The sequence below is a fragment of the Mugil cephalus genome, chromosome 4 (genome assembly GCF_022458985.1).
Source record: "Mugil cephalus isolate CIBA_MC_2020 chromosome 4, CIBA_Mcephalus_1.1, whole genome shotgun sequence".
Lineage (NCBI taxonomy): Eukaryota > Metazoa > Chordata > Actinopteri > Mugiliformes > Mugilidae > Mugil > Mugil cephalus.
In genome coordinates this window covers 6,903,042-6,925,119 of record NC_061773.1, presented here as the reverse complement: position 1 = coordinate 6,925,119, position 22,078 = coordinate 6,903,042, and the positions used below count along the sequence as shown (strand labels likewise).

General features: G+C 38.9%; 3 protein-coding genes across 5 annotated transcripts; 2 read left to right on the top strand and 1 right to left on the bottom strand.

Moving 5' to 3' along the window:
* The first annotated feature begins 863 nt into the window (after window positions 1-863).
* gnb1b (guanine nucleotide binding protein (G protein), beta polypeptide 1b) lies at window positions 864-12,658 on the top strand. Its single transcript, XM_047582696.1, has 10 exons — window positions 864-1,526; window positions 5,945-6,050; window positions 6,192-6,337; window positions 6,455-6,518; window positions 8,555-8,717; window positions 9,147-9,213; window positions 9,298-9,499; window positions 9,624-9,840; window positions 9,972-10,087; window positions 10,939-12,658. Exons 2-9 carry the CDS (start codon window positions 5,994-5,996, stop codon window positions 10,076-10,078), a joined length of 1,023 nt encoding a protein of 340 aa, XP_047438652.1. The 5' UTR covers window positions 864-1,526; window positions 5,945-5,993; the 3' UTR covers window positions 10,079-10,087; window positions 10,939-12,658.
* A 1,048-nt stretch (window positions 12,659-13,706) lies between these two features.
* tardbpb (TAR DNA binding protein b) lies at window positions 13,707-18,833 on the top strand. Of its 3 annotated transcripts, XR_007112562.1 has the most exons (6): window positions 13,707-14,502; window positions 15,395-15,558; window positions 15,668-15,817; window positions 15,919-16,089; window positions 16,176-17,240; window positions 17,903-18,833. XR_007112562.1 is itself a non-coding variant. In XM_047582181.1 (5 exons), exons 1-5 carry the CDS (start codon window positions 14,262-14,264, stop codon window positions 16,665-16,667), a joined length of 1,218 nt encoding a protein of 405 aa, XP_047438137.1. In that variant the 5' UTR covers window positions 13,707-14,261; the 3' UTR covers window positions 16,668-17,835. The 3 variants fall into 3 exon arrangements, 2 of the variants coding, with proteins under 2 accessions (XP_047438137.1, XP_047438138.1); XM_047582181.1 differs by lacking the exon at window positions 17,903-18,833 and having other exon boundaries at window positions 16,176-17,835; XM_047582182.1 differs by lacking the exon at window positions 17,903-18,833 and having other exon boundaries at window positions 13,708-14,502; window positions 15,668-15,808; window positions 16,176-17,835.
* Window positions 18,377-22,023, bottom strand: cenps (centromere protein S). Its single transcript, XM_047582189.1, has 5 exons — window positions 21,186-22,023; window positions 20,865-20,988; window positions 19,616-19,649; window positions 18,969-19,035; window positions 18,377-18,803 (listed from the first exon to the last, which is right to left on the bottom strand). The coding sequence occupies exons 1-5, from the start codon at window positions 21,213-21,215 to the stop codon at window positions 18,696-18,698; spliced, it is 363 nt and encodes a 120-aa protein (XP_047438145.1). The 5' UTR covers window positions 21,216-22,023; the 3' UTR covers window positions 18,377-18,695.
* Window positions 22,024-22,078: the final 55 nt, after the last annotated feature.

Genomic DNA, 22,078 nt, shown 5'->3' with positions numbered 1-22,078 from the left:
GGAAGGAGGAGTGAGATATTGAATGGATGTGGTGAGGGAAAGGTTGATCGGGAATAGAAAACGGAAGTGAAAGGTGGGTGGCGTGAGTAAACTGAGACAACAGGGAGAGGAATGGTTAACCAGATATAAAGGAAGTACACTTGATGGGGGAACAGGGGTGTGGCCCAGCCCTGCTCCCAAAACCTATAGAGAACTTTTTCTGTAAATTTATAGGACGTGTGAATTCAGCATCACTCAACTGAAAGCCTAATTTCAAAGCCTTTTGGATGTATTTGGTATGATGTACTACCTTTTTTTGTCTGGTATAAACCATAGACGTGTTACATGAATTAAAAGCAAAATTGCTTAAAGACCTCTGGGTCAAATTTGTATTTACTTATATTTATTTAATAATGTGCCAACATGTATGTGTGTGTGTGACATGGTGAATTTATGTGAATGAATTGTCAACACCAGATAGTGACCTCAGTAAGGTTAGTATATACATTTGCTGGCAGATGTTTGTGACTGGAATTTAAAGAAAAAAAAAACATCAAACTATTTAAAAGAAAACAAACAAAGAGACTTTATTGCACACGCACGTTTTTGATACGTGCAGGGAAGTGGTTGTAAATAACTGGCAGCTTCCTGGCACTGCACCACAAATAGACCAATAACAAAAATGAGAGGTGCTTTGTCTTTTACATAGGTAAGTAAGGCTACAGGTTGGAAACATGCCTAGTGACTAAAAATGTGGAAACATGGAAACAAGTTAAACACACACTTAAAATATTCACACCAGAGCATAACATTTCCCAATTAGCCCAGGCCAGACAATGTTGTTGACACAGGGCCCTTCTTGAAAACACACTACTTCCTACTTTACAAGAAAGGTTGGGGCCCGATTCACTTTACACTGGTTTGCGGGAAAACAAGAATCGAACACCGTGTTCTCTGAGCTTTCACTCCACTCTGGTGAAATACATATATACCCAAAGGAGGCCTGATAAATATTGCTCAAATACGCTGATAACGGTAAGGTTTCCACTTGTGAACTCCCGTAGAATGTTCTCTCTTCTCTTCTTGTCGTCGTCGTCGTCGCTGCTGCAGCGTGGGGTTTCCCAGCGCTGACTGCAGGGTTACCGCGCCCATCTAGCCGTTCGATGGCCGCACGAGAGTCTTACAAGGGACAGGACAGATGTTGAGCCCTGCTTAAGGGACACAGTAGTCTGGCTTGTTGAATGTGGTAGAGTGGGTTTAAAGATTAGCCCCTTTTTTTTGTCTGCCTGGGCAGTGTCTTCAGTACAGGGCTAGTGGGTGTGATCGCCCCCCCCTCCCCTCCCCTCTCCGGTTGGTTGACTGAGGTTGTCAAGCTCCCTAGCCGTAGCCTGCGTTCGGGAAGGGCTGCTCCTCGGAAAACTACGCTAGCTGGCTTAGCTGGTTAGTGAGCTAGCGCGGTGGTGTTCGTTGATGCGTGGATCGGAGGTGAACGCCGTCTTGTTTTCCAGTCAATGCCCAAACGCAAAAACAGGCGCAAATCGAATCAGGTAAGTTAAAATGGAGCAACGTCCGCGTTGCTCTCACTTCTTCCACATTAACTGTAGGTACCATTAGATGATGAATTGTGGCGGAATTGAACTGCCCGGGGGTGGGGTAGCAGTGGCTAGCTTCCTAGCCACTTAGTTAGCTGCGGCTAGCTAAACTCTGCTATTTTTAATTCGAGCAGATGTAAGTAGCTAATAAAAAAGAGTTTACAGTGGCGGAAAATATTGCTGAGGGTCTGAGTTGGATAAGCAGTTTTTTTTACAAAAGTTATCTCCATGTAACAAGTATACAGCCAATTGAGCTAGGCTAGTTAACTACTGTTAATGTCAGCGAAAGCCTCTGGCTGGTGTTAATGTTCGCCAGTCCCAGTGGCTGTCAGTGATGGCCCAGCGGAGATGCTTCTTGGCCTAAAATACTGTGCTCACAGTACCGGGCAGTTAATTACCGAAATGTATTTAACACCGCCGCTGGAGTAATGTTAACGCATGAAGCTTCGTGGTTTGCATTTGGCTGCGTCTGTTCTTAAAAATGTTACATTTAAAGATGTTGCCGTCAGTTGATGATGACACACTGGGTTGGACTGGAACAATAAATGTCCCGTAAACAAATTGACACCAAATATTGGTTCTTGGTGACAGGCGAGCACATAGGGTCACCGGGTAGCTCTGCGCACACCCAATATACATAAAATAGTAACACTGTGTGAAAGTGAGTTATTGTAGCCTCGTCAACACCCTGTTTTTACAAGCCGAACCAATAAGTTAGCATGGTACTGATTCCCTGCAACACAACGGCCGCGCCGGTGCAACGCCTTCACTTTGGTTAGTAACATTAGTTGTTTATGAACAATAAGCGAATTGGTATTTGTGCAGCGACGAATTGTAGATAGTCATTTTCTTCAAGAAAAAATCACCAGTCCCTGTTATTGCATACGTTGCTTACTGAAGTGAAACAGGCCACCGCCGCCCGACCTTGCAGTTTTTACAGTCTCATGTCCACTACACGTTTAGAGAACCAAATCAATCAAATCAGCTAGGTGCTGCTGGGTTTAACGAGATTGTTGGTATGTAAGTAAGTGGATTTCTGTGGGCCGATCTACTAGGCAGTGTCAAGGTTTACCCCACCGTTGGCTTAAAAGCTAACTACATAGCACAGTAATTGCGGAAGAGCAGCGGAGTCTTCCCTCAAGTGGCTGTGGTTACGTTATTTTGCATTAGATAATACTGGCTATTGGGTTTATTATTTGTTACGAAATTAAGCGAGTTTTGTGTTACTTTGACTTTGCTTATCTACTAAACGTTGTTAACTCACCAATGAACCTGTTATTTAGAAAGTGACTGTGTGTACACTGCTTTATTGCACACTAGCTCTGCCCTGCCTGCAGGCCTACACCGTCAAGCCTGCTAGCAAGCTAACTAGCGGACAACAGACTGCAAGATGGCGTTTAGCTGCATCTTCTCAGATTTCCATCAGTGCAAGTCATATTATCATTACTCGAGTAATGCTCTGTAAATCCAAGAATCCGATTAGTCTGACACTTACAGTCTCGTTCGTAGTGTTCTGCCACACTATTGTGCATAATTGCAGAAAATGTCCCCCTGAAATATGTCAGGAACCCCTATAGACCAGCCTTCTGCACAAATAGGAAAAACAAACTGTCTATAACAGCTATCCGGCACTCATTCAAATACAATGCAAAACAGGTGATTTGATTGTGACAGTGTTGTAGGCAAATCACAGTAGTGCACACAGTGACTAGGTCAACTATCAGTACACTGCATACATAGTTGGGTAAACCCCAGCACAGGCATAAGTTAAGCTCATATTCGGTATTTTCACGCAGTTGCGTTGTAAATTCTCAATGCATTACTCTTTAAAATCATTTTTATACGTTCATGAAATCTTTGAGATAACACACATTTTTATTAGCTTGAACAGCTGGAAGAGATAGTCTGTATTAGGTGTGTGATTTTATTTGTAGCTGAAAATCCAGGCACTTTGTAGAGGCAAGTGCCTGGATTTGTTGTGTGTAAAAGAATTAAGATTAAACTCATCCTTTTATGATTACAAAACATATTTCTAATGCCGAGACTGGCTTTGCCAGCTGTTTATGTTAGTGGACATGGATAGGATTAGAGATTCATTGACTGAGGATTTTAGCTTTTAGGATTATGGAGTCGCTCAGTGATATTTCTGGTTATGGCTTTTTCTATGATCCAGCTTTAGACCTGTGAAACGTTACATTATCATAGTTTAACAGTACAGATAAGCTGGCTTCTCCTTTCAGAACAGATGTTTACTTGCCTACTGTGCAATGTATGAAAATGTAGGAGACACCTTTAGAAGTTATAGACACAGGCTCCTGCCCTTAAGGGACCTAAGAGCAGCTAGTGAGCTGAAACTCCAGGCTGTTTGCCACTGCTCATTGTTTATCATGCAGTCAGCTGACCATGATCAGGCGCTTGGAAAGGAGAAGTGATGAGGGAGAGGAACTCCTTAACTGTAAGCATCCACAGAGGTCAACGGGAAATATTTTTTTAAATGTGGAATATTTGAAACTAAGATTTATAAGTTGACTCTCCAGGCTATACCACATTTGTATTTACCATTGCTGTTTTAGAGGAAAAACAAACTTGGGTATCTGGTTTCATTGGATTGAGAACTAAGTGTTGGTGAACTTGAAGGTTATAGACTTTGTGAGGTTATTAATGAGAAAATTTATTATTGATGAAAACCTGTCAGGGTTACCTCAAAAGTCATTAATTTGATAATCAGAACCACCGTTGAATTTATGTTGGTATTTTTTGTCATATTGTTGTGGGGATTAATAACCTTTATTATCTGCAAAAAAAAAAAAAAAATACAATTTGGCAGAGCAGATTGTTTTAAAATACCAACCATATATGGAAAAGCTTTCTGTGTGAGAATTATATTCCCCTGTTACTGAATTATAATTACATTCCATGACACATTTATTATAAGATTAATTATGGTAAGAGGATAACCTGTGTTTAAAAAGGTCACCCAATCAGAGGACGTAAAAGATAGTGTAGTCAGGTAGAGAAGATTTTCAGTCTTGTCCTACAACCTCCATTGAAATAGTCGCTTAGACTCAAATACTTCAGGTAAGGTAACTCAAAGGACAGGTTGGTCAAACTGAAAGATGCATTGCTTCTTGCGATCTTATTTAAATTCTCGTTGTCTTTACTTCTGTAGTTTATTAGGTGTGCTAATTTATTTATTTTGAATGTTTATGTTGAATGTTGAGCTGTAACAAAGGATTATGTACTGATGGATGGTGAACTCAATATCCATAGAAAGTTGTCTTTTGGAAGGGAATTTAATTTTTTAAAAGGTTAATTGCACAGTGTTCTTACAGTAACTCTTAACGTCTAGAAAAATGTTGTCGGATGTTATATTTGACCAAATCTTTGTGCGGATAACCAGTTGTAGTCAGTAATAGTTTTTGACCACAAAGTCTAAACAGTTTTAAACGTACAAAAGTAGGTAATTTAACACATTTGTTTCTGATGAGCTTCTGTTGAGCGCACTAATTAAATTAGATGGATTTGATTGTCCGTTTTACAGGATAACGGAAATCACTAAGAAATGTGTAACTATTTTTCCTGCTAACAACCCCTCTAGTGACATTATTCAAAGTGGAACAGTATATTTATTAAGCCATTTGCAAGTGTTTGTCTAGTCATATTATTACCATGTTATTTTTTTTGTTGTACTTATCCAAAATCATCATTACATTAGTGTGCATGTGTCATTAGTTGGATTTTAATGTCTCACAACGTGAAAGAAATGATCGGTCCTAAAACACTTTTCAGAGTTGTATCCAAAATTAAATGTATGTTTTTTTTATTCTTATTCTTATCATTATTTCTATTTCTGACAAAGTCTATGTGAAGACTGTTTGCAGTGAACATTTCTGGCAATGTATTAATTTGCTTTGATCAGTGTGACTTGGGGTGGTATATTTGCATGCATGTATTACTTGTATCATGAATTTAATTTTATCAGATGAACTTTGAGTGTGCCTCAAGGCTCTGTATTAATGTAAGTGGATTATTGATCACTTGGCTAAAATTGAGAGTATCCCAGGGATTGAGGTCAACAGGATAATGGCTTCTTTGCGGATCACTGGAAAGTCATGCCTTAACAGGATTTGTCTAGCAATCTGAATTGTGTGTCAGGATTATGTTGTTGACATTGAGGTTGGAAAGTAAGGCCACATACATATATATATATATATATATATATATATATATATATATATATATATATATATATATATATATAGTAGGTAAAGAATTCCATCAATTAAATTATGTATAAATTGCTGAAAATGCTCTTGTAACTTTAATCTAAACACTCATTGTTCTTTTTTTCTTTTGTTTGTTTGTCTTTTTAGATCAACAAGTTCCCATTAACTGGACTAAGGTAATTGAAAAAGCAGAATAATGAGTGAACTGGACCAGTTACGCCAAGAGGCAGAGCAGCTCAAGAATCAGATCAGAGTAAGTACCAAATAGTAACTTTTGCATGTGCAGCCACGCATTTAGTTCTCGTGACAAAGTGCAAAATTAAGTAGCGTTTAACAGCAAAGACTTAGGTCTGGTGAAGTTCTATACTAAAGATTTGGCTTTTCTTCTTTTCAGGATGCCAGGAAAGCATGCGCAGATGCCACACTATCACAAATCACAGCTAATCTTGACCCCGTTGGCCGAATCCAGATGCGTACAAGACGAACGCTGCGGGGTCATTTGGCTAAAATCTATGCCATGCATTGGGGCACAGATTCCAGGTAAGATGAACGCCAGATTATACATATTGGAATATATAAAAAAAATGAGTTTATTCTTCAAATTTGAAGCATTTCCATTAATAGTGTATTTCCTGTCTTCCACCTCTCTCATTCTAGGCTGTTGGTCAGTGCTTCTCAAGATGGCAAACTCATTATTTGGGATAGCTATACTACAAATAAGGTATGGTCATTTTTTTTGAAGAGTAACTATTTACAATCTGCGTTATCTAAATGGAAAGCAAAACAATAGCAGCAGCAGTTTAAACTTGTAGACGTCAGTGTTGCCACATACATGGAAATAAAGTTTAATTGCTGCTACATTTTTAAAAATAGGAGCCATTTCCAGGGGAAGTATACAACAACCAATGATCCAGGATCGGTTTTTAGTTTGCATCAGCGACATCATATTTTTGCTGAGCTTGTTTTTGTTCATCCTGCTGCACTGTATTTTTTGTTATGTACCTATTCTTACTAAAATTAGACTCTGCCCATGCGGCATTCATTTGAAAAACATTTGAAAGGCTTGCAGATCAGCTGAAAGAGAGGCATTTGTGGCCTTTGCCTTGGGGCTGATGAGTCTAGTGTGCAGTTAGTGGTATGAGAGCAGCAAGTAGTGTACTGTTTTTGTGCCTAATAGGTAAATTGGCCTCTCGAGCACAGATGTAACATTTGAAATAGAGAATTAGAATGTGTCAAGTTCTTGTATATTTAACACGTTTCTGATAATATAGAAATTTCAGTAGATACAGAGGACAATAAGTCCAGGTGGGCATTAAAGGGTCGTTCCTCCAGTGTATCTCTAAACCTCCTGAGAAGATTGCATGGACGATTGAGGTCAGATTTGTATGTGGGATACCTTAATGCCTACAAGGGATTGCAAATAGAAACACTGGTAGTTCCATCCTTTGGTAAATTAAGCCGTCCCAATATGCTGCCACTGCTGCTAAAGAGCAGAATATCGATTTCTTTATGCTATCATGTTTCCATCAAAATGGAAATGATACTGGCATAGATCGCACAGGATGCTGCCTAATGCATCAACACTATATTCTGTGGTTTGCTGTGTTTCCCTAGGTCAACAAACTTAACATCATGTTTACATGGTTGTTTACAGATATTATTGATAGAATGATGACAACACTAGAAAATAACAGAATAAAATTAAATATAAAGACTTTTAAAGTCTTTTTACATAGAACATCTTAATTTAGTACTTTGTAGAGACGTCTGTGGCAGCGTTTTCCACCTCTCAGCCCAACTCAGACTTGATGGGAAATGTCATCTTCAGGTCTCTGCACAGATGTTGTGTTGGGTTTAAGCCCGGTTTGGTTGGGTCACTCAAGAACAATCAGAGAGTTTAAGTTTATTTTTCCAAGGACCTCTCAGTATTTGGCCTAATGTACTCTTTCCTATGTTCTAACCAGTACCCCCTTAGTATGGTGAGGTCACAACCATGTAGGATGACCCTGTAGGATGGTGTTGTCCAGGTGATGAGCAGTGACTGGTGTTTACCAGACAGTGTCTGGAGCTCTTCCCAAAGCATTTGACGATATTTTTATCAGACAAGAGAATAATTTTTTATCTCATATGTGAGACCCTTTTAACTTAAGTTTGACAAAGTCCAGGCAATCTGTTGTCTTTTACTGGAATGGCTTCATCTTTTAATTCGTGATTGAGGGTGTGATGCTGAGATGCTCATTGTCCTGGCTGGTTCTAACATCTGTGCAGAGGACCTTTGTAGCTCTTTCAGAGTGATCGTTCTTGGTCCCTAACCAAGGATTTCATTATTCAGTTACTCATTGTGGAAACTCGGGGAAGGATCCTGGTGGTGCCAATCATCTTCCAATTAATTATTAAGACAATTGTGCCCGTGGGGTGTTGTACTCTTACTCTGATCTGTGTGTCTCGCCTCAATTCTGTCACAGAGTTTCTTGCTTTTCTTCGTCGTGACACATTGCATGAATTCACTTTGCCAGGGGTGGACTCAGTGAAGTTTTACACACTTTTCTGAATGCCGATTGAAGCCACTATGGCTTCCATAATGCTAAAATTAGCTCCAAGGTTACAGTGTGAATAGATTTTTGGTCTCTCTACAAGTGTGAACTGTGACTTTTTTGTTACCATTTACCGCTGAAAAAAATCTAGATATCTGGCCTTCAGGTTTTTGTTATTTCCTTAGACAAATGCAGTAAACCAGTGTATTCATGTGTGTTACAGGTTCATGCCATTCCACTTCGATCTTCCTGGGTCATGACTTGCGCATACGCACCTTCAGGAAACTATGTGGCCTGTGGTGGATTAGACAACATCTGCTCCATTTACAACCTGAAAACACGTGAGGGGAATGTACGTGTGAGCCGTGAGCTTGCCGGACATACAGGTACATACGCTTCTTCCCTCCATCTATCCCTGTAATGTCTTAAGCAACACAGTGAAAGATTTTCCAAATAATACTGTTAAGTTTTTGGTTGGGTTATTCCTTTACTGTTGGTTAAAAAGAAAAACTTTGTCATTTAAAATGACTTGTAGCTATAATTACATTCATTTACAACAAACACATGTTAAGATACAGATATTTTAAAGGGATCAGGGATCAAGGGAACAGTCTACTTGAAAATGAAAGGACTGGGAACCCAGAGATGGAAAAATATAAAACTAGCGCAGGCAGCAGAATTAAGACGTATTAAAATACAATATTTATTTAATGTGCAAATGGGAGTTTAGTGTGCACTGCTAGTTATTGACTTATCTGTATTAGTTTTATATTGAATGTCTGTTGATTTTTTTTTTTTTTTCTTTAATATATCAGGATACCTGTCCTGTTGTCGCTTTCTTGATGACAACCAGATTGTTACAAGCTCTGGAGATACCACTTGGTAAGTGAATATTTTTATTTTTTTCTGAGCGTCTAACTTTCTAAAAAGAAATCTGTTCTCTAAATTGTGTATTTTATTTTGCAGTGCACTTTGGGACATTGAAACTGGCCAGCAGACGACCACATTTGCTGGACACACAGGTGATGTCATGAGCCTGTCACTGGCCCCTGACACGCGGTTATTCGTCTCTGGTGCTTGTGATGCCTCTGCTAAACTCTGGGATGTCCGAGAGGGCATGTGCAGACAGACATTTACTGGCCATGAGTCCGACATTAATGCCATCTGTGTAAGTTATTGGATTGAATTTCAGAATGTTTTATTTTTTTTTCCCCTTCAATCAAATTGATAGGCATTGGCTTCAGATATTTTTCTCCATTGTGTAAAAATAATTTTGTTTTTGCTTTGTTCAGTTCTTCCCTAATGGCAACGCCTTTGCCACGGGCTCTGATGACGCCACCTGCAGGCTGTTCGATCTGCGCGCCGATCAGGAATTAATGATCTACTCTCATGACAATATCATATGTGGCATCACCTCTGTTGCATTCTCAAAGAGCGGACGCCTTCTCCTGGCAGGATACGATGACTTCAACTGTAACGTGTGGGACACACTAAAAGCTGATCGTGCTGGTTAGTAATTAAACCAGGAACTCAGACAGTTTCAGAGTTTAAGACTATTTGGAATCCTACAGAGCCGCTGTGATTACTTGGTGTCTTGTTTTTGTCCCTTAGACTTAATGTTTGTGTTGGTTCTTTTCTAGGTGTGTTGGCTGGACATGACAACCGCGTTAGCTGCCTGGGAGTTACTGATGACGGCATGGCAGTTGCAACAGGATCCTGGGACAGTTTTCTGAAGATCTGGAATTGAAGCCTGAAGGTTCTTTTTTGTTTTTGTTTTTTTTTTTTTCGTTTTGTTTTTTTTTTTTGTTTTTTTTTTATTGTTTTACATTTTATTATATTTGTATGTAAAGCTATTCTTAGTAAAATCCTAGTCTAAACCTTTTGCTTGGCTGGAGTGAAAGTTGATGTGCTTTGACAGCTACTTTTTCTGCTTAAAGGATTAAGAATAAATTGTCTTTCAGTTTCTCCGTGTTTTGCCAAGCTGCATATTTGAAACTTCTGTTAGCTTTAATGGACCTTGACTTTCTTTTTTGACTCACGTGATTAACAAAACATTCTCTGGCCTACACTTTCAGTAAGATCCAGATAAATTTAAACTTAAATTTGCACCTACTGCACTACGACAGCCATTAGTTCACCTCACTCAAAGATGTTCAACTGTTGAGTCAGATCAAAACATGGACGACAGTACTTGAGAGAATATTGTTGAAGTGGTGTGACGTTGAACTGTCAAAACAAGTATCCTTCGTAAAAACTATGTTTTATGTTTGAACTATGATTAAAGGTTTTGACAAATTGACATTTTTATTGAACTGAATTCTTCAAATTTGTGGCATATTAGGTTTGGCAGATTCTCAAAACATCGAAATAACAGTACTCCTTTCTCTTTAGCTGGTTTCAGATGTTTGTATAATGAACACAAGCAGCCTCACTATATTTTTATGTCAATCTATGTAACTAGGTTGGCATAAGAGTATCTGGGTAGCTTTCTGTTCAGTTTATGGGCATTAGGTCTTAAAATTACATCCAACAAAGGGTTAAAATAGATAAACCGTAGATCCGATTAGACAATTTAAATCCTAAATTTCATCTGTCTTTGTTTCCCAGATGTTCTTTTAACTCCAAAGTTGACTGGAAGACCATTACAACTTGAGAATGTTCACAGCATCTTCTTCAACACTGTTTAAACTGACTTGGACACCACAAAAACGAAGGGAAACCAATGCCTTTCCTACACAAAGAAGAGCACAATTGTTTATCACCTAGTTAAGAAAGGATCTCCTGTGGTATCAAATCAGAAACTTGTGCATTCCTTCTTGGACCATTTTATGTTACTTTGAAAGAGAAAACAACACTATCATCCCATGCAAATGTGTGCGTCTTGAAAGCAAATGTTGGAGTGTAATTGTACAAATTATTTAACTTTTTTTTTTCTTTTTTCTTTTTTTTTAAGATTTCTATTCTGATGGTTTGTTGTTCTTGATGGCTTTCTTTTTTTTTGTCATATTTCTTTAGTGGTTTTAGATATGTTTGAATTACAGCTTGTCTTTTCTAATCCAGGTAAATCATATAAGACAGATGAGAAAAACATGCAGAAGTAAAAGCTTGGATCATATTACACGAGCAGCTTTCAAAAATGTCCATGATGTATTTATATACTAGCTGTTTTTGTTTCATCACAGCCTTTTGCACATGAAGCTTTGCCTCTCAACTAATACTATGTTAACTAACCAAGCACATGCTATAAGTTATGAATGCTCATTCCAGTACAAAAGGGGTTATTATGAGTAAATTATCCAGTTAACCCCCTTAATTCTTGTACATGCCTTTTGACTTTTGCTGGGAAGGGGTGGGGTGGCAAGGTAGGTGCTGAGACATTTGAGGCATGGCTCAATTTTACTATACAGAAGGGGGCTTGTGTTTCGTATCCACTTTGAGTGAAACACCTCACCTGACTAAATAGACACTTCCTTTGCTTGGGACTGCAGTTGCAACTCTGTGAATGAAATGTACAAATCAATGTCTGAAAATAATGGTCTGATGTTTTAAGTTAAGACATTAATTTTGTCTGCCATGAGTTAATTTAGATGTGCATGCTGTAGACTTGCTTTCAATGGTGCAAAAATCCTAGATTTTACTTTTGTTTCCAAAAAGGAGAGTAACCTATTGATTGAATTTAATAGAGGCCAATTTTTTTTGGCCCAAACTCCGCATACATCATGTACTAATACTGGTAACGCTATGCACCAGAGTGAGCAAGAATGGAGAAAGACTTAATATTGACTGCATACTTAGTGTAAATTATGCTTACCAGTTCTATTGATGCCAATTTTTGTAATAATTATAACAATCATTGTGAGAATTCTATCCTTGACAACTCCTCTTCTCTCCTTCAAATCTTCACACTCAATGGAACAAAAATGTCCTCTCACTGTCCATCCTAAAACTTTTGTACATTTTTTTTTCTCCTTGGTCTTAAATTGAAAATCAGAGCATCTGAATGACAAGATTTCACTGTATACAGAAGCACTTTTGTTAAAGTTGTGACATATTTTCCACTTTTCTTTTTTTTTTTTTTCTGCAATGATGTACAATAAATGTGATGTATTCGTGTGTGGCCACAAGTGAAAATGCAATTCAACCGAGATGGATTCCCTTTTCTCTTTCCATTAATATTATAGAGCTCTGCACCCTTATGTACCTTTTCACTTTTTGTATTTCATTTCAGTCTGTTGGTGTTCCACGGTGAGCTGGATGCAAGATAGATACTGTACTAAATTGTACTGTTATTGATTGAAAAATGTAATAAAAAGCTGTTTGAGATCTCTTTTTGTTGTATTGAATTTCAAAAGCTGCACCTGATTTTTATACTATTTTATGTAATACACTTGCACTCTTCAGGACCAGGACCAACAAATACAACATCAAATTACATAGTCTAAAGTATTAACTGTAAGTGTACAGTTAATACGTACTTTTTTTTGCAATTATGGGACTGAGCCAGCCATAAAAACACCATCAGATACTTGCATTGGTTTGTTGTGCTCCTGCCACAGAACTATCTAACAATTGTGACACTCATTAACTGTAGGTGACACTGACTGCAAATAGAAAAATAGAGGTTTTATAATGGAGTCACTTGCTATATTTTCCTTGCAGACAGTTCTTCTACCTGCACTATAGGACTTTTAGATTGTATGAATCTCTCAAGTCAGACTAATTCTGTCATATTGTCATTTAATTTATTTGCAGGATTTATTGATGTGCATTGTGTACAAGTAATTTCTTCAGAGGAACGGTTTACCATGTTGAGCTTTCTGATTAACTATCTCTCAGACCCAGCTTCACTTACAATTAAATTGATAACATTGCATCCAACAAATGCCAATTTCATCTGGTATAATCACAAAAATAACCACAAAACGTTGAAAATTAAATATCAGATTTCATGTCAGTTGTTTTAACACTGTTATGTCAGTAATGTGAAATGAACGGAAACCTTGAGCACGTTTCTGAACGTTTTGACTTTCACTTAAAATGTAAACATCGTCTGTGTTTCAAAGTTTGTTTTGCTCATACAAACCGCCATCTTCCCGTCTCCAACCAGCCAACGGAACGGAAGCTGTTGTCGCGGACAACATAAACCTGGCCTGAACCACTCTCTCACAGGGGGCGCAAAATAATCTTTGTCTCCAACTACACAACTCACCGGGTTGTATTGTGCTCCAAAAAATAACACGTATACAAAAAACCTCGTTTGGTATTAAACTTTATTTAATAGGGTTCCAGTCCTGGTTATATTAACGACATATAGTAGAGATATTTACCCCCGTGAAGCGAAGGCGCCCACTCTAATGACGTAGTTCCTTCTTCGTTTAGATTATTCCATTTTGGTGGGCCCTACTTGGTGCTACTGCCGTTCGCCTCGTGGATAGAAAAAAATATTTCGCCAAGTTACACTTCCCACTTCGCATGTGGGACGGGACGCGCGCTTTGTTGAAGTTGTGTAACTTCTTCAGTGTGCGCAAATTACTTTGAAGAAACCGTTTTGTCGAGATAGTTATCTGGTGGGGACGTGCGCAGTTTTCATTAACAGCTACAGTGGTGCGGTCGTCGTCCGGTGTTGACGACACAGAACCCCGTCCCAACGAACAAAGGAACAGTAAGGCCGAGGCACGCTCCTCAACGCAGTCTGAGCGGGGGATACCTGGCAAATTTAAAATTAAACCTCATTTGTCTTTGTTATAGCAGCTTTATTTGAGACATATTTGTCCCAAACATAATCAGCACACTAGCCTGACTCATTCAGTCCCGTTAGCAAGAGTGGCTAAGGGTTAACTGGAAGCAATTGTGGACAACTGGCGAGCTAACGGCTAACGTTAGCATTGTTGTGATACGGGCAATAAGTTTTAGTTTTTGTTTCGGGGGAAATGGCCGAAGTGTACATTCGAGTGGCAGAAGAGGAAAATGAAGAACCCATGGAAATCCCATCGGAGGATGACGGCACAGTCCTGCTTTCAACCGTGGCAGCTCAGTTTCCAGGGGCGTGCGGCCTACGGTTCAGGAGTCCCGTGTCTCAGTGCATGCGAGGAGTGCGTCTGGTGGAAGGGGTCCTCCACGCTCCGGAAAACGGATGGGGCAATGTCGTGTACGTGGTGAACTACCCAAAAGGTAAATATGGCCCAAGTTAAGTACGTTTTTATCCAACCAGATGTGCCGTCATTTATAATTCATGATGTAGCTTCAAGCACAATAACAAGTATAACGTTCACCAGTAAAAAAAAACAAAAAACAAATGCATGCTGCTGCAACAGTCCAACACTAAATCCGGTCGTCATGACTCGTAAATTGTTAGGTTTATGTTGAAACCAAGTGGGAAAGCTGTAGGGTGTAATTGGTGTTGTTGTGAAATTGAGCTGAATTTAGTACAAGAGTGTTACTGTTATTTAGCCAAGCCCACTGACTAAAATCAAAATAGTAGAAGCATGTGTCTCACACACACAATACAACTCAGCTGTATGACAATAATAGTATATTATGTGTTTGTGCAACATGACTTGTTCTAAAATTAGTCTATTGTTACACACAACATGGTAATTAAAATTTAGTGCAGGGCTGTCATAAGATAATGCACATAATACGTACCTATTGTACTGGCTATTTAGTGTAGATCATTGTTACAGGATTCACAGTGCAAATTGTGGTGTTCACTTAATCCACAGGAGGAGTTAATCATGGACAGTTTTTTTTTTATATAGTATTGGCGATTGATTGAAGTCTTTAGTACTGTCTCCATTGAGGTCATATGTTTTCTTCAGGGAGATGTTAATTGAACTTTATTTTCCTCATGTATATAAACAGGTAGCTCAGGAAGTACCACTAATTATAGCTGTCTAAACGAATTGGCATCCCTTTATAAACATGAAGTATGTAGTAATATGCATAAACATAGTTTCACATCAGGTTTAATTGAAAGAAGAAATGGTCCCGAGTATACTTTGCATTTTGTTTGCAACTATAGTATTGTGATTTACATGTAATTTCTCTGTTGATTTATTTGTAGACAACAAAAGAAAAATGGATGAAACCGATGCCTCCTCTGCTGTGAAGATGAAGCGAGGAGATATGAAGACATCTGACCTGATCGTCCTGGGTCTTCCTTGGAAAACAACAGAACAGGACCTGAAAGACTACTTCAGCACATTTGGAGAAGTCATCATGGTTCAGGTATAACAGCAACAACATAAAAATAAATAAAAAAAAACGCGCACATATTTTCACTGTTGTTTATGTAGTGACAGTTGTATTCATTACTGCTTTGTTATTGTTCTTGCAGGTAAAACGAGATGCTAAGACTGGAAACTCTAAAGGATTTGGCTTTGTGAGGTTCACAGAATATGAGTCTCAAGAAAAGGTGATCTCCCAGCGCCATATGATCGATGGAAGATGGTGTGACTGCAAGCTCCCTAACTCGAAGGTGAATATGGTAATGTCCTTGCGTATACCCTCACATTATGTGAAGCAAAACTGGGCTTAGATCATCGGTAGCACTCTTTTGACCATTGCATTTTCACATTTTGTCAACAGCAAGGTCCAGACGAACCACTGAGGAGCCGGAAGGTGTTTGTTGGACGTTGCACAGAAGACATGACCACAGATGACCTACGTCAGTTCTTTATGCAGTATGGAGAAGTCACAGATGTCTTCATCCCTAAACCATTCCGTGCATTTGCCTTTGTCACATTTGCTGATGATCAGGTATTGCATTAAATGCGTACAAAGTGCTTTTTTTTTTTGAGATTGCACATTCCCAGATGACCTGATTCACATCTCTTTCCCCACAGGTTGCCCAATCTCTCTGTGGAGAGGACCTTATTATCAAAGGAGTCAGCGTTCACATCTCAAATGCTGAGCCAAAGCACGGCAATAGGCAGTTTGATCGTACAGCCCGGTTTGGAAATGGCTTTGGAGCTCAAGCATTTGGTAGCAGCCGTAGTGGGTTAGGGAGCAGCACCAACAGTAGTCTGGCAAATTTTGGTTCCTTCAGTCTGAACCCTGCCATGATGGCTGCTGCGCAGGCTGCTCTGCAGAGTAGTTGGGGGATGATGGGTATGCTCGCTAGCCAGCAGCAGACCTCCACCTCAGGCAGCACTTCCAGTGGAACAAGCTCTAGTAGAGACCAGAGTCAGTCTTTCAGTACAGGAAACAGCAATTACGGCACCAGCTCAGCCAGCCTCGGCTGGGGAACAGGGTCAAACTCTACAACCGGCGGTAGTGGGTTTAGCTCAGGTTTTGGGTCCAGCATGGAGTCAAAGTCATCTGGGTGGGGTATGTAAGTTAAGTGTTCGTATGGTAAGTATTGTGAGAAAGATGAGTCTTTTCGAAATTTATTTCTGGTGTTAAATGCGTATCTGAAAACTTAACACTTTTGTGGAAGCTGTTTTGTACATTTGGGAAAAAATGCTAAAGATTTAATTTAGAAAGTGTTGAAGTGAATTGTTTACCAGGATGTCCGATTAAAGTGCTATTTTTGATGTCTTGTTTGTTTGTATCCATTTCAACTGGATTCTCTAATGCATGCATTGTGAAATGTGATAACCATTTTGAAAATGCATGAATGTTTGTGGTTCGCCATTATCCGGCTTTGTCATCGACTCAAAAGGCAATCTTGCATTGGGAAGAATCTGGTTGAAACCTAAATGTTTTAAGTGCAACTTTTATTTGCAGTCAAGTACTATGGAAAAGCCTTCATTGAAATCTCTTCTGCAGTTCACCTCTCTTCCATTTTCCTGTGAGGAAGCTCCTCTTTGGCAGCATTCTTGGGGTGATATCGGTATCATTCTCCCTCTTCCCACCTGTAAATGCTATGCCATCAAAGAACGGCTTCACTCCGCATGTTCTAAGAGACGGTGGGTGTTTTCACTTTTATCCACTTTTAAATGGAAAGAACTGCGCAACTGACATTTTAAGAACTGATGAGTGCGATTGAGGATGGCTTGTGGCGAAGAGTGAAGCGATGAGTGAGCGAACGGAGAGGCGCGTGAAACGGACTGGTTGTGCGATGAAAGAGCCCAATTTGACTGCTTTCTGAGTGTGTGAGTGGAAGCTGCAGATGCTACGAGCGCCTCCCCTTACATGGACATTCTTTAATTAGTACTTCAAGATTTTTTTTTTTTTTTAATCTTTGCAAGTTTTTCCTTACACTTTAAGTATGTCTATCAAGTGCAGAAATATCAAAATGTAGTGGAATGTTGTGATGAATATTTGTATTGCTTATATTATCTGATTTGAATGCTGTATGGTGTGTGCTTTCATGTTAATGAACTGATCTGTAAGTGTGTACCTGATGTGGATGACACCTGCTGAAGACTCTGGGGGACGCGAGTGTTGGTGTGAGAACGTGGAGTGGTGTGTCCAATGGTTCCCAGTAGCTCTTGTTGTTTGTGAGGTGTTTAAAAACATGTCAAATGAAGGGAGTTCTCTAATAAAGTTCATTTGAATAGATGTTTAGTTGATATTACTTGAGTCAGTTTGTCAAACCAAAAACATCTAATTCGATTCACATATCTAGGGACCTTGGGCTCTGCTGGTCGAGGTCTCCGTTTGAACCCTGACTGAAGTCTGTTCTGAAGGATGAAGATGGAAGTTCCAACACTTTCAGTGTGTGGCCTTCTCAGACATGACATGGGGTAGTACCTGTCTTTTTGCTGCTTTTGATGGCTTGTTGGAGTGAAATATCCCTTTTGATTATTCACAGCTACTTTGAGGTTAGCGGGATTTTTCTGGGGATTCATTCTTTATTTCAGCTTTAAACAAACCAACTCAGCAACGTGGCATCACCAAACTCATTTCATTTGACTTGGCTGTAGTGCTAAGACGACTGATGTCACATTGCTGAGCCTTGGGTTTGGGGGATTGTTTAGATGGCCTTACACATTGTGGGTTGTTTCCCATGTGCAGAACAACACTTAACATATTAAAGTTTGAAGGAGAATTGTTGGTAGGTAAGTGTGTAGTCTGAGACACATGCAGGATTATGGAGACATTTTTGTAGAAAGTGTCACTTTAATGTTAATCAGTTCACACTCAGCGATTTTCATTTGTCAAACCAGTGCCAACTGCACAGCAACTTGACATAGTATTAACAGGTGCAGACTAGAGTTATTTCCCATAGGCTGGCATAGAGGATAAGGCAAAGGATAGTAGAAAAACAAAGTCTTATGCTGTAGACCAATTGAAATTCACTTAAAAACCAGGAGACTTGATGACACGTAACTGATACTTGCTATGTATTGAACCAATATTCATGTTTATTTGAATGTCGGCCAATAGTGAGACACTGCAGGTTTGCCTGTGTCCTGTCCTTATTCTCTGTCGTCCTCCGTGTCTTTGCTCTTCCTCTTCCCCGTACTCTTCTTTTTCAATTGCTGCTCCTGGGCCAGTTCTTCGCTTTTATTTTGTATGTAGTTTGTCTGAAATGAATAAAGGAGAATTATACATGACATTTCCTGTCTGCTGTAGACTATATGTATCTACCCTGTATGCTGAACACTTAAAATGACACATTTCCATGTGATTTTGTTTTCCACTTAGGTGTATAACATTACTTACTGACTTGTTTTCTAACAATAACTCACCAAGGCAGTACTGCGGCGGGCTACAAGTTTAACATCCTCTGCAGACACCGTGCTCCGTTTAGCATGCCTGAAATCAAATCTGAAACTTGAAATCTGATGTAGACACATCCAAACATAACGACCAAGCATAACATTGACCACCTTGTGACAATTCAGTGTTCTTCTGGGAAACTTCTGGACCTGGCATTTGTGTGGATGTTACTTAGACATGAACAACCCACCTAGACCAGACCAGACACCCCCACCCCATAGCAATGACACTCCTTGATGGCAGCAGCCATCCCCAGTAGGATGCAGTTGTTTACGAACAACTCAAAACATGAAAAAGATGGATACTTTATTTATCCTGCGGTGGTTGATCTGGCCTCCAAATTCACTAGATCTCAAGCTGAACCAGAGTGGGATGATCCACGGAGTCCCCTCCCCTCCCCTCATAGAACCCAAAGACCCGACTAACGACCTTCTGTTGCCAGACACAGAGAGTCCATGTCCATTCTCTGAGTCAAAAAGTAGGCCTATGCAATATTAGGAAGGTGGTCATAATGTTATGCCTGATCAGTTATAGTAAAACAGAATCAGAATAAGGGAAGTGAAAAAGTACAGCCATAACCAACTTGTTAATATCACAAAAAAATAAACATGCTCACCTTGCAAAAGCCTCCAGATCCTTTGCAAATATATCTGAATTAAAGAAAAACCAAGTTAAACCCAACAGTGGGATTACAAAACTGCATGAGACTAAATACTGTTACCATTGTTTAATTCACCTGTTTACATACAGTCACACATTTTTTCCTAAACTTCTTGCACAACAGTAGTTCACGTGAACAAAACTGGATAACTTATCAAAGTTCTGACGTCAAACTATTTCATAGGTGTATTCCAGAATGTGGATTTATGGAAAATGTTACCCTGAGGTGAAGGAAGCTGTTCTTCCTGTTCCATAAACAGACCTCTTCACCTCTGGGTCCGGTCGGCTTTTTTTTTTTTTCTTCTTACAATGAAACATACTGCTTTTCCAATCAGCCCTCAATGTAGCAATACATTGAAATCCACATCTTCTTCCTCATAACAAACTCATAGAGTTTGTATTAATAATGCTATGAACTTTTTTACTGTAATATTTAGCCATGAAATTTAATTATACTGAATGAGATTTTTTATACTTTTTCTACAAGATGTTCCATCTGTACATTTTGAATGAACAGCTTGACTCTACAACATAAAAAATAAAAGCCAAATTAGACTCTATCTGAAGATTTCAGGTTGGACAGACTCAGACAGAGGTAGCTGCCTGAGACAAGTCACTAGAGAAAGTTAAAGGTGGTGATGAGTGAATGCTTGATGCTTGAATGTGTCTGTTCACAGCTGTAGATGGTGGCTGTGTAAAACTGCTATATATCTACTTGTAGATATATACATGTATGTATATACCAGTATTCATATATACATTTTTGATGCATTAACATGCATTATATGCATTTTGAAATATGGAAAAACATTAACAAATATAATCTGAAGAAGTTATTTCAAAGTGAACGTGAGAGACATTTGTAATGCTGATCACGCAGAGAAATAGGGACAGAAATTGTAGGGTCTTGTTACACATTCTTATGTTTTGTGTCTTTTTGCTGTTCTGTGTAACATGTGTGCGCTGAGAATAAATAAGATGGCAAAATAAGAGAAGACTTGAGAAAGTCATGAGCATCCAGAACATGTGAATTTGTTTGTGTAACATATTGTAATATGCTGGTAGAAGAACTGGAAAAGGTCCTATAGTGTATGGTTTACATATCAATTACAGGACTCCAGTCATTTATCCAGTGAGCTCTTAGGTCAGATGTCTGGATCTTATTTGCTGTCTTTGAAGGTGAATGCTTTCCTGTTGACACTCACCACATTGTCTGAAAGTCGTCTCGGCTATCGCTGCTATGACTTGTCGGCTGAACTCTCTCCGGTGGCTTTCTCCGTTGTTCTGACAAATACGACTCACTGTATAATGCACGGCTGCCTTTAACCTCTAAAATTATAATAATAATTAAAAAAAACAAACAAAAAAACACGGACCCCGATTAGAAGTCAGTGAGATGATACTATCCAAGATGACAACAGTAATGTTAGCTTAGCAAGCTACTTCGTTAATATTACCTTACATTTAATTGACATTAGTTTAGATAATAATGTGGTCGGCCGTCGCGTAATGTAACATAATCTTACCTGACGAGTTTCGTCTGTGTCAGTCGACATTTTCTTTTTAGATTAACTTTTGCTTAACTGCCACCGGAAAACAACGGTATTTACATCGACCACTGCTCTAATGAGTGAGGCAAAAAAAAAAAATGACAAAATAAAAATGACAGTCAAAACGAGACACCGTTTGTAACATATATGTTTTACACTATACACCTATATACTTAAAGGTGACAGTTCGTTAAATGCGGTCTATGTTTTGATAACAGATAACTGGAAAACAAAACTCGCGGCATAATTCTTCTTCTTCTCTTTCCCCGTTGTTGTTGTTCTTCTTCTTCGAGGTGTTACGGTAGTCACCATCCCCAATGTCACATTACTGCCCTCTTCTGGTACCACTTAGAAAACGTCTATTAAAGTACATAGAGAAAGACGGCCGATGATAACTCCTCTACCATCCACACAATCGCCACGTCTTCACGCTTTCTCACGCCCCGTATGTTCTGCTAATCAATGACCATTTATTTTAAACATTTTCATAGCATCGTCTTGTGGTCAGGATGGGGTACTACAAATTTTATACTAGAATTTTAAATTAGAACTGCATCACATTTTTTTTATTAATAGTATTATTATTATTTTTTACAATTGAATAATATTAATTGACTTTTGTAATGAAATGATTGCATCCATTTTAATCAAGTAATTTTACCAGAAGCAACACTGTTATTTTTATTGTATTTTTTGTTTTAATTGGGAATAGAATCAAATGGAGACATGTACAGTGCTGGCCACCAAAACTAGTTTTCCAAGCAAATAATTTAAGTATTCCTATAAAAGTTATGGAATTATATGATCAAATGCATAGTTGGAGACACGCTGATATTTTAATGAATGTGATTTTTATTTTTTTATTTTAT